The 12,700-nt window shown below is 38.8% G+C and overlaps 2 protein-coding genes across 3 annotated transcripts in view; one reads left to right on the forward strand and one right to left on the reverse strand.

Moving 5' to 3' along the window:
• Nucleotides 1–12,700, reverse strand: part of LOC120788761 (bromo adjacent homology domain-containing 1 protein-like) — a 32,791-nt gene that overhangs the window by 18,499 nt on the left and 1,592 nt on the right. The window contains exon 1 of one of the 2 annotated variants that reach the window (XM_040124849.1): nt 2,534–2,704. The exons of the other annotated variant lie outside the window; for it this stretch is intronic. The gene's annotated coding sequence lies outside the window, so the exon portion shown is untranslated. Of the gene's footprint in view, nt 1–2,533; nt 2,705–12,700 lie in introns of those variants that run through there. 2 annotated transcript variants of the gene reach the window in all.
• LOC120788762 (gonadotropin-releasing hormone receptor) lies at nt 6,422–9,950 on the forward strand. The gene is made up of 2 exons (XM_040124853.1): nt 6,422–6,462; nt 8,632–9,950. The coding sequence occupies exon 2, from the start codon at nt 8,692–8,694 to the stop codon at nt 9,460–9,462; it is 771 nt and encodes a 256-aa protein (XP_039980787.1). The 5' UTR covers nt 6,422–6,462; nt 8,632–8,691; the 3' UTR covers nt 9,463–9,950.

A 12,700-nucleotide genomic window follows, 5' to 3' on the forward strand; every position in this document is an offset into this window, starting at 1 on the left:
CATTTATGATGGTTTAGTTGGGGAGTGGTCTGTTGGATCAAAAAGAAAACGTGGTAGAAGAAGTACTGCGTGGTGAAGTATTAGCCAGCTGAAGAAACTCCAAAAGATTAATGTTCAACTACATACAAGTGTGTCAAAGAAAAGCATGGCAGATCAGTTTTTTTCATTTACACTGCAGGATAACATCATGGCAGCCCTAAAAAATGAGACTTGTCAGAAAAAACAAAAACAAAACAGAAAGTCATTTAAGATAGTGTGAGCAAGAGAGAGAATTATATACAGGCTAAAGGTGGCTGTTGGTTAACATTGTTTGATCAAACATATGGAAAAAAAACAATGCCTAAATGTGTAACTGGTTGAGGAACTTCTCCTTCAATTGAGCCACTAAAATCTACACTTCCTCTGACATTAAGACCTTTTTTATTCAGTTCAGAAACTGATCAACTGTAAAGAAGGTAACTAAGTACATTTATTCCAGTGCTGACATTGTGAAGTATTTCTTCTCCACTACATTCCAATGGAAATATTGTATTTTTTACTCGCCTACATTTTTTTAACTGCAGTAATTACATAAAAACATGTGATGGGATTACAAATGACACCACTTTGACTTGTTTTTGGCTTGTGATGACTTATAAGAAAATCAGTATCTAGTTTGTCATGTTTCAGATGTCTATGAAATGTCTGCAGTTCCACCAAAGGCACATCTCCCGTCTAAACGTCTCACATGGTTTCATTTAAATAACTGTTTGAGGCCCAAAGAAGTTTAATTATCCCATATTTCACTTTGAAGAAAACATTCAGTCTAAAAACTGAATAGAAATTTGTGTAGTAGAACTTTTATTTTTTTTTTTTTTAATCCTTTCTATCTAAATAATCAGTTTATGACCCCAAGATTCATCCTGTGACCCTTTGCAGAGACCTGACCCCTAGGTTGGCAACCACTGGACTAAGTAGTTAAAAGTAGCTCCACCTCGATCAGCCAGAACAATAAAATGCCATTAGCATCGATGCATCATATTACCTAATAATGTTTTATATAATCATATAGCAGTCACAGGGCCTATCTATCTTCTTTTGCTTGATTTTTTGAGTGAATTTAGCATTATTATACTTCTGTACTTTTTACTTAGAAGTATGAATGCAGGACTTTTACTTGTAATGGAGTATTTTTACATTGTTATATTGGTGAGTAAGTTAAGGATCTGAATACTTCCTCCACCACTGCTTATCAAATATTTGAATAATGATTTTTTTTATGCCCTTTCCAAATATTAGAAATGGGCCTATACTGTATATTGTTTAATCAATGTACTGAGTTCAAACAAAGAGTTAGGATTCATTATTAAACAATTATGCCATTTTAACAGAGTTTTCCACAATCCAGTCTGATTAAATATCTGTGCAAACAGCAAACTGTCATCACAGAGGCATTCCTTATGCAAAGCCTGATCAACTGCGCAGTTTAATATACTACTACGAATGAAGCGCTGGAATATGAAATATGACTGGTTTCATATTAAACTCTTAATCCGCGTTTTACTTTAATCTGAGTTCTATTTACACTCACTCTTTCTGGCAAAAGGAACTGATGAGCACAAAAAAACCTGCTTTCACTTATTGAAGCACTTCTGCTTCTTTGACCACTTTTTCTCTCACACAGTTCTCAACAGTGTACGTGCTGAGGATCATTCACTGCCAACCACATGCATCGGGAGGTTTATCTATGATGTCATAATAGCATCATCTGTTGTGAGCTCATTGGCTCGATAACCTAATTGGCAAACGGGTATGTGGGATAACTGCTTTGGCATTTGTGAAGCCTCTTCATTTACCTGAGCAGGGCGACGGTTATTCCCTCTCTGTCAGTTTACAGCGGCCGGTCCGTTAAAGGCCCAATAGGAATCACACACAAAGAGCAAACTATACCCCCAAGAAATGCCACAGGCCGATGTGCCATGAAGTTTGTAACCCCTCGTGTGCGCACTCAGCCTACACATCAACACACAGGTCTCAACACACCAACACACACACACACACACACACACACACACACACACACACACACACACACACACACACACAGTGGAACTGATATCCAGGTGAAAACAAAGCGCATCGATCCAGCCAATCGTAAAATTAGTAAGCTCATAAACTACTGTGTCCGTGTCCTTATCACTGACCTTGTTTCAGTCTATTCCTCGAAAAGAGCACTATTATCGCTTTGGCATTACACTTTGATGGCTGCTGCCGGTGGTAGTGGAGGATGTGGTGGCTCTGTATGTGTGTGTGTGTGTGTGTGTGTGTGTGTGCGTTGGGGGGGGTTTATACATTGTACGGCCAGTCCGACAGAGTACCACTCCCTGGGAATCTCCTTCATCATCATGGCCATTATCTGCCTCTGCAACGTCCCCCAGACGTGACCAAAAAGCATACACAAAAGAGGAAAGCTGGCCACGCAACCCCTGCTCTGCCTGAGTAAAAAAAAAGAAAGCTCAATGAGAAAAGATAATTGGGAGCAGCAGCTACTTACCGTAACGTAGCTCTCTGTGGCTGGCACTATCTCGTCTGATTTTCAATGGTGTGAGGAGTCAGTCGGGGTACCTTGTTTTCCAAATGGCTAGGTAAGGCAGGTCAGCTTCGTCCGGCTGGTTAACCGACAGAGCTCAACTCGAGGAAATAAACACGAATGTCGCCGATGTTTCGCCACTCCACTCGAGGGAACCCTTTTTAATATCGACGAGAGGACAGAAGAGACGGAGCAAACAACTCTCTCCTCGCACGAAGAGGTAACACTCCTTTCCGACACGAGCGGGGTTTGCTCAGGCTGTTTTTTTTTTTCTAGCCCGTCCACTCTTCCAACGCCTATACGGCTGCAAACCTTGAGTGCTGCTGCTGGAGATACAGTCAGCAGCCCGCACACACGTCGCTTTTATCCGTCACTTGGCATTAACACTGAACGCAGCTTTCAGTTTGCGCACCAGCTACTGAACAACAACTAGCAGCACAACATGACTGACTGACTGCAGCGCTGACAGATGGGAGGGCCGGGCCCCCTCCTTCCATACGAAGTGCAGAAATCCTTAGCAAAAGTATCTCCAAGCTCTTCTAAAATATAAGTTACACACGTTTTTTACATAACAAGAATAACATCCTCATCCTACTTCTGTGCTGAAGCATGTGATGGCAACATGGTGAGCCTTTTAAAGGCGTATCCACGCGTAACTGCAGGCAGGGGTTTGCCTCATTGGATCCACCCCGTTAACTTTCTTGGAGGGATGCGCTGTGGCATTAATTCGACATGGTGGTGACTTTCAGGCAGCCTGGAAGCACCTGTAAACAAATATGTAACGTAATTTATAATAATCATACATTACCCCTAAGGCAAGAAGCCAGAAAGATATGGAGGCTTTTAACAGGACATGGACAGTGATTTTGCATAGTTGTTGCAATACGTACTAAGCCGAGGCAAATATGAATAATAATATGGTAATAATCATTTATATAACATGTATATGGAATGGTTCATTCATTGACCAACAAACTTGTTTGAAAGGTTGTATAAGCAAAGGTTAGGTCTAGGTTGGGTCTTAAAACCCCCAGATTCACTGTTTGCCTATAAGTTGTATGTAATTCTATTTATTGCCAAATTTTCTAAGAATATGTCAGATAAAAAGGCAATTTCAACTATGGAGGGTCCTGCATTAGTCTTATGCCAATGTCTTTTGTCTTTGGCTGGTAGCGGGCTTTTGTTTCAAAATCTATTACATCTGTTCTATCTAATGTTCTATGAGTGGTCAGAGCACCAACTCAGCGATAAAGCCCCTGTGCTGCAGCTGGTAGAGACAGTGATCTGCTCTAAGACATTTTAATGCAGATGCTTGCTGATGCTGGAGCTTGAACTCGGGTTGTCCAGTTGAAAGGTGGCATCCCGATAACCACATGGTGACCCACAGTGCTTGAGAGATTTTGAATGGACAAAGATTTTCATAAAAGTAGGGTTTACAAAATACCAAATCTACGTGGCAACAAAGTTAAGCCTGATGTGGAATTGTAGGTTTTGAGTGGTGAAAATGTAGAGGTCTGAAACAACCAATATAATGTAGGATGCATTTCCTCCCACATTCTTTCTTGTTGAATTTTTAAATCAACCATGCATTTAATTTTTTGTGTCTCTATAACTCTATTTTGCACTCTTAATTAACTCAACAGACAAGGGATTTTTTTAATAGCTAAGACTTCACCACAAGTGTCAAACATGATTTATTTTCATTAACTGATAATTAAATGTAATTCTTCCTCCAGGCAATATAATTCTGGAATGAGAAGCTTAACAAAGTGATTGGCAAGTGCATTCCAATTGCTTTCACTCCTGCATATTAACATTTTATGAAATTTTATGCGGCACTGTAGCTGAGGTGCCATGGCTCAAGTCCATGTTGAGTCCTAAGTCCCACTTTTCAGATTTGAGTTCAAATTATCAAGGTCAAGTGCAAGTTAGGTCTTCAGTCCTTGGTAGGCCAAGTCCAAGTCTCCACTTTGGATAATCCATGTAAGAAATAAATAAAAAGGAATCTTAAGGCTCAATTATATAGGCCTGTTTCAGAGCAAAAATTTTGACTTGTCATGGTAGACAAAACACAAGTGTCAATAATAACATGAATGATGGCTCTGCAGCAATTCATTTTATTATTTACACCTTTGGTGTGTCAAAATGTCCTTAGTGAAAAAGGACTATTTCAATAAACAGATTTTTATGATACTTAACATCAGATGTACTTTCATAATGAATGCATGAATACAAAAAAAGCTGCATTTTCCCAAAGAAATATATTTTTGACAGAGATATCAGTTATATTTTTACACAAGACTTTAACTATGACACATTAAAAATTCCACAGTGAGAAATCCTCATCCATTTTAGTCAGTAATGTAACACACCAACAAAATCAACCGTAAATCAACTATCAAACCTGAGGACTAAATAGCGATTTCAGGAGTGAGAGCTCTGAGTAAGGCTTTGGACTCATCCCAGGTCGTCTGCTTCAGTTATAGAAAAACACGGTCTATAATGTGATGTCTGATGAAGTGTCCATTTTCTTTGTCTAGTGCAAGAGAAATTGAGAAAAGAATGACAGTGGGTATCTTTTTCAATGTCAGTCTCCCTGCTTTCAGTCAACTTAAAAACTATATTTTAACAGCACATACAACAAATATTTGAATATTGTTAGGGCTGATTAGTAAATTCCCAAATTGTAACTGTTGCAGCTTTTAAAAGGTATAGTCAGTGATTCCAATCCAATACACTTTTTGTCAAATTCGGAGAATATTCCCTCACAGTCTGCTAGCTGTCTATTCTCTGTGTGTGCTGATAAAAAATCTGGTGTTCCCACAAAGCCCTGGCTCCGTAAATGGGAACCAAACAAAGTGGATCGGACCGAGCCACAAAAAACTCAAGTAAATCAGCAACAGGGGGCGTTTGTGCTCATGCACCGGGCCAGCTGCTGGAACCAGTTGCACTCCGACCTCTGCCTCTTCATCTGTTTCTGCCGGCTACTCTCCCTCTTCCACGTCCTTGCCCAGGAGGAACAGAGCCACAACATGATAGTAATGAAACATGAATAACATCAGAGATAATACCTTGCCAACTTGGTAGAAAAATATTTTACTTGCTATGTCAGACTTCACATTATTTCCCTTGGAAACACACGTCTTCGGCTATGTAATGTTACTTGTCCCGCCTGTGTGCTCTTCTGTGAAATTAACCCATAGTAAGAGGAATATGTAAATAATGTCAGACATAACCCTGCCATGTTGTTTTCTTCCTTGTTCTTTTAGAATTCACCAAAAAAAAAACTATTCTCCAGGTATCACTGATGGTAGAATATAAGTTATTGTTGAAGTTACCAGCAATAATGTTACTGACACATAGGCTAAACAAATTGGCTTAAACTTTGTCTTAAATAAGTATTTGGCTTCCACCCCTATTTAAATATTGAGAGGCTATTGTCATGCTTTCTACAGTACCACAAAAAACATGCCACCTGTATTTACAGAGTGTTAAAATTGCTTCCCATTGCTGTCGCTAACTAAAGCCCTGCACACTCACACAGGTGTTTTCACTTATCTGATTAGACCTCTGCTCAGGTTGAAGGTGGGTGGAGCTATGCTGGAATTACATGAGGTCACCAGACTACATGAACCGATAAGAATGACATAAGTGTAACTTTCCCTCCGCATCACATGCCACAAAAGTAACAGGGGGGTCAGAGAGATGTCAAAGAAGCAAAGCACGTGTACATCCAAACAGTCCTCAAAAGAGATCTGATCAGGCACAGTAAGTGGAAACACCTGTGTAGGTGGACCATGGGTGTGTGAGGCCTTGAAGTAATTATAAGCCATACTAGCAGCATGGCTCAAGGGATTGCAGTTGGTCCAGACCAGTGTTGCCAGACTGGGCGGGTAAATATAGATTTGGGTGGCTAGAACAAATTCTCCTAAATGCAAATGTGGATCTTTTTATGGTGATTTGGCAGTTTGCAGGTGCCTTTGGGCTATTTTGTGTCAGTCAAATCTGGCTGACACAAATAAATAACTTTTGGAATGATTGCTTTTAAGAGTTGGTGTTTTCCAAAAAGTTCCGTGAGTGTGTATTCAAAATGAGGAAGACAACAGATTGTGATTTGTGGAAAACCCCAACTATATCTCACTGTATTAGACTGAAATAACAATGGTTTTTGCATGGGATTGGGACTACGATTTTAAAAAGGCCTGTAGCATATAAAAAACATGAGATTGAGAGCAATCAATTCACTGTCTGACACCTTATTAGGATGAAACAATGAAACTACTTCATGCCATTTAATCAGGTCTGTGATTAATAATTATTGGACAGTGAAAGAAGACTACAACTTCCTAAAGCTGTCCAGGGTCATTACGCAACACTTAGTTGCTGCCAGTGTAGGATTTAGACTTAATTACACACACACACACACACACACACACACACACACACACACACACACACACACATACATAGTGGGATTCATAATTAAGCTGAATCAGGATGCAGGGTGGTTGAAGAGAACGTCTTCTAACTAGACGGTGCATGAAAGGCGAAAAGAGACAAGCTGGAACATGAAACGGTCCTGTGTCAACAGCAGGGTCCACAAGCCCCTGTCCTTTGACGTCTTATCCTCTTTGTCCATCACACACACACGCACACACACACACACACACACACACACACACACACACACACACACACACACAAAGAGAAACATGACACGCCCAGACACATTGTTTTTCTTTTTTTAAATCTCAACATTAAAAGTTAACTGCTTAACTTAACTGCTCTCCTTATGGGCAAGAGATTAATTAGTAAACCATACTGTGCTTTTATCCAAGTCTCATCATACCGGTTTGCTTTAGTGATCACATTTGCAAGAACATGCAGTTCTTCTTCTCTCCTGCTCTATTGTGTATTTATTCTCTTACTCTAAAACAGGAAGTTTCAACCAGTATGCATGGTTAGACACAAGTGAAAACTATGAGCTCTATGAAAGTTTTAGCATCAGCTGTAAACATTTCCTCTCTAAACAATGCAAATTTTACAAATAAAGGCAATAAATACAGGTATATTACACACACACACACACACACACACACACACACACACACATATATATATATATAGATACACACACACACACACATACACATACATATATAGGTATACCTGGATGCTGCTGTTGACACAGGACCAGTTCATTTTCCAGGTTGTCTCTTTTCCTCTTTTCATGCACTGCACTTAGTCTCAGACTTTTAGGCCCCACTATATATATAAGCATATTATCAGTTATGGTACCACTGCTGAGTTTATCAAGGTCAAACCTTTTATATTAATACTCTTGCTCTAATCAACCAATGGTATTTCTATCTCAGTAGTATCAACTATATGTCTTTTAATTCCCTGAAGAGGTAGCAAGAGCTTTGACATATCCCCTCAAAACTTTTTACACCTTTAATTAATGGGTGGAGAACCATTACTAGAGTTAAATGCTTACAAATGGGTTATATTGGAGATGTTAACAAAGATGTCATTAAGTTGATTTTTTGTAATGTTATAGTTGTGTATTGTAAGTCAAAATATAGCACACCAAGATGAAAACAATTAGGTTGAGAACAAGTGTCAAAGGATATAAATTTGCTCTTGCAGGAATTGCATTTGTTGATGTCTGCCAGTGGAAAAACATGTCAGTGCATTAAATCAGATGTGATGCTGGTCTCAAGATGAGGCTTTGAAAAGCTCAGAGGTAAAACTTTAATGACTCCCAGCCTTCTGTGTTTCCAGCATCCTCTTGTTTTCCTTTCTCTATAATGAGCACAGCCAATCACCAATCTAGGTTCTTGCCACCTTTGAGAACTTGATAACAAGGGTGTCTGGTCAGTGATATGGCAAATCATATGTGTCCCTACTTCTGTGAAAAGAACACAGAAGTATCTTCTTGTGAGTGATCTGGCTAACTTTTAATTATGGATGATATTTCTGTCAGACTCCTGGGCTTTAGAATCTTCATTTCTTGCGTAGGATTTATGGGTAATGTATTTCTCATCCTTTCCATCATTCAGACCAAGATCTCCCGAGTGAAGTCCTTTGAATTGTTTCTTCTGGGACTGGCTACAGCCAACATGGGGGAAATTCTCATTGTGAATATCTATGATATTATCATTGTCGAGGCTTCCACCACCACCACTGGCACTTGGTTGTGTCGCTCGCTCAAGTTCCTGACTGTGTTTGGTGAAACTACCAGCATCCTCTTCACTGTCCTCATCAGCATCTTCCGCTACCAGAAGCTGAGAGACGCCGATAAGAGGGTCAACCTCCCAATCTGCCTGGACAGCATCAGGTCAGCCTTGATGGTGAGCGGGATTTGTGTGATGGTCTCCTCGCTACTCAGTCTCCCCATTTTTGTCCTGAACCTGCAAGGCCCTGCAGAAAACATCACAAGAAACAGAAGTGGCTGCCCACCAGACTTCTTTCAGTGTGGCAAAAATCATTGTCCCATTGTCAATCACTTCTACAAATATCTGTTCATCCTGACATTCAACCTGCTGCCTCTGATCATCGTGACAGTTACCAGCTGCCTCATCATCATGGTACTGCTGAGCCGGAGAAAGATGGTGACACCAGTGGTGAGTGTGAGCGGGTTGAACCAGTTCGGCAGGAAGAGTAAAGGTCCGAGGCTTCAGCGAAGCACGATAGCTGTACTGGCTGCCATGTGGTTGTTCCAGGTGGACTGGACTCTCTACCTGATCTTCCAGCTGACTTTCAGCCCCACTGACTTTCCTTTTTGGGCGGAAATTGGGTTCTTTATCTCAACTTCCTATACATCCATCAGTCCGTATGTGTACGGGATAGGGAATAACCTGTTCTCCATCAAGAACTTTATAAAGAGGTAATTTAAAGCTTTTCTTCAGGCCAGACTTGTCAGATTTTTGAACAAAAAATTGTGGTGGTGTTTTGTTTTTAGTGATGAAATAGAAACAAGTCAAAGACGTTTTTATGCTTATCAATAAAAATGCTTTTTCATAATTAAGTTATTAGCTTAAAATTAATTAATAATGTCAAACTAAACCTTTCTGTGTTAGTTGAGGGGAGCAGGAGTTTAAGCAACAACACTTTTTTCAGAGCTTTTTTAACACGTAATCTTTATTTCTTCAGTGATTGCATTGCATCTTTTTGTTAGAGTTTCATATTTTTATTTACATTTAATATGAAATTAAAAAGTTCCCTTTGGTACAAAATTTTGTTTTTGCAATTTTAAGAGTAGTTTTCAATTGCCTCTTTTGAAAGACAAAAGCATTAAGGGACTGTCATAAACTGAAAAACAAAATGTTTTCATGTCTAGAGTGGCTCTCTTACAGCCTTTCAGCAGGAGGAGGGCAAATGAATCTCACGTGTTGCAGTGTATCCTAAAATAAACACTAAAGACGTAACAAGTCTCTGCTTCACTCTGATAAATGCAGACTCACATTGCATTTGTTTTTCAAAGCAATTGTACACATAATAGCTGTATTTGTAAATGAACCAACATGACCCGTGTTTACAGTATAGTAAGTTGAGTGAAGAACTAATGGTGTTCCTCACATTCTTTCACACGTAGAACCAACAGTTTCATAACTTGACCCAGTCACCTTTCACTATCCTCTACTGCTCTCACATTGGAATGTAATTACAGTTATTTTATATTTGTGGATAATATTTGAAGCTGCATACATGGATCTGCCACTGAACACACATGTGATCATTTATTGACATCTAGTCCCATCCATGAAAGGTTTTTCCTATGACCTGTCATGCATTGAGACCCTTGACCTGACTTTTACTGTGAGTTTAGGATAAAAATTAATATTGATTCTGTTTTGACGAGTCAAGAAGAGGATAAAGCTTGCGGTTATGCTTTGTAACATTACTGAAAAGACTCACTGGCTCCTGTTGAAAGTGAAAATTATCATACATAGGTCAATATATTAGTCATGGTGACACTTTGAGTCTGTTTGTGACCAATTCGGTAGGTTTATTTAGATCTGGATGACAGCAGGTTGATATTAAAGCTCTGCTAGTATGGGGTTAAATTTGCCTCTTAAATTGTTATTTGTCAAAATATCTACACTATATGTGTGAAATTTACTCTACTCTGCATATACCACAGCAAACTTTAAAAGACCCAGCTTTGCTCTTATGCTGCCAAAGTTAAGCTGCATACCAAAGAAAATACTGTTGAGGTCATAATGAGGTATGAGTTTCTCTGCTGAACTGGGGAGATCCTAGCTGCGTCTGACTGTAGGTCATTATTTTTTCTCTGTCTGACATCTTAATTTGGGCCTTGGATATCGTCCTCGGGAAATATAGATCACTGTAAAACAATATATAATGTCCACTGTCTAAATTCAAAAGCAGCTCCTTATTTACATTAGTATTAAAATGGTAAAGATAGATTAAATATTATTTTGTTCGAGTAAATTTGAACTTGGTTTGACAGTTGTGACAGAATTCACAAAGGCCATACAAAGTCTGTGTACTATTCATTGTCTGCATTGCCACTGCTGATTTTGCTTCAGTGACATCACATTTTGGTAGCTGTTGGTACACACTGTATTGTTTTTTTATTTATCAATAAAGTTGATGATAATAAACCAGAATTTATACACTGTCACAAGATTAGGGCAACAAACTTGAAGTGTGGTCAAATAGTAAAAAATTTTGTTTTTGTTTTTATTGTAGTATGCCTATATATGAAAAATAAGTAATATTAAAATAGATTTTTTTTATATTCACAAAAGGATAGGTGTATTTTAAACATCCATCCCCATCTGGCGTTGCAATAATGTGTGTGTGTGCACAACTGTAACATCCTGAGTTTGTTTTTTCCACCATTTTAAATGCAATATTTAAACTTTAGTGTGAATACATTTACGTTTCATGTTTAACTATTCATCTGTTCATCTGAGCACTTTTAGGCTATTGTTACTAGGACAACTGAAGAAGTGCCTGTGGGTAATATAGCCATATTCAAGTGATTTTATGGGAGGTTTTGCTCTTAGATGTTGCTTTGTGTATTGTCTTAATATGAAACTTGTAAGGTGTAGGTAAGAGCCTTTCAAAGTCCATCCCTCAGGACTATATACATTTTGTCAAAACCCAGTGGGTTGGATTATTTTTACTATTTAAGATGAACTGAGCATGAGGTGCTGCCCAGCAGGGACAGACTGCAGCCCACCACCACAAATTCTCAACGTGGGACACAAACAATGGGTAGGTTCATGTGGACTATTTTACCAATTCCTAGTCCCGGTTAGACCCTGCCTTGTTGATTTATTAACATGTTCCTTTTGATACTCTAGTAATTTATATGTTTTCTATCTGAATAGGCTGGATTATAAACCTACGCTGAAGCCTAACCTTTTTAGAAAAGTCATGTTGTTTGCTGTTTTAATACCACAAGCGAGAAATACAAACTCCTCGCATGCATTTCTTAAACAACTGAAGATGTAATTTGGCGTTAAATCAATGCCTACAATCATACATACCAGTTGTGATGCATACTCGCCACATTTTTTGATTGGTTTATTTATTTAATATTTTCACTATATTTTCGCTATAAGCCAACCCCCTCCCCTCGTCAATGATTTAGAACTGTGGTGGAAATTAAAGCCATTTTCCTGCCACAGCAATCGCTAGATAAAGAAAAAGAAAATTAGACGTGAATGCATTTTATGTCCATTCCGGCAGCGAGCTGCTGCTTTTTGTCGCTGGAAGGAGGTTTTGGTCACCATATATAGAATATCTTGCGAGGTTAGACACAATTTTTAAGGGTTATACAGTTCCTTGAAAATACATAAATAATGTTTCAAAACTCCATAAGAAGATATTCATTTAGTTGAGTCCAGCTGATCTCTACGAAGATCACAAAATAAAATTAAAGGCTGCATAACTTTGCTAAAGATTTTGTTTTTGTGGGTTAATAATTCACAGAGCAGGTATTCAGTTAGATTAGCCTGTATGTAAAATATTTTGTAATAATCAAATCCTTGTGTACACAGGACACTAGGCTAAACAGGTTTTACTGTCTGTATTTTCTGTTTTCTAAAGACTGAAAACTTGGGCTTCGCAACCTTTAAATAGGTAACTGAAGCC

Source organism: Xiphias gladius, chromosome 4 (genome assembly GCF_016859285.1).
Source record: "Xiphias gladius isolate SHS-SW01 ecotype Sanya breed wild chromosome 4, ASM1685928v1, whole genome shotgun sequence".
Taxonomy (NCBI): Eukaryota; Metazoa; Chordata; class Actinopteri; order Istiophoriformes; family Xiphiidae; genus Xiphias; species Xiphias gladius.

Excerpts from the sequence above, each read along its gene's own strand:
- LOC120788762 (XM_040124853.1), top strand. The coding sequence starts at position 8,692 with ATGGGGGAAATTCTCATTGTGAATATCTATGATATTATCATTGTCGAG.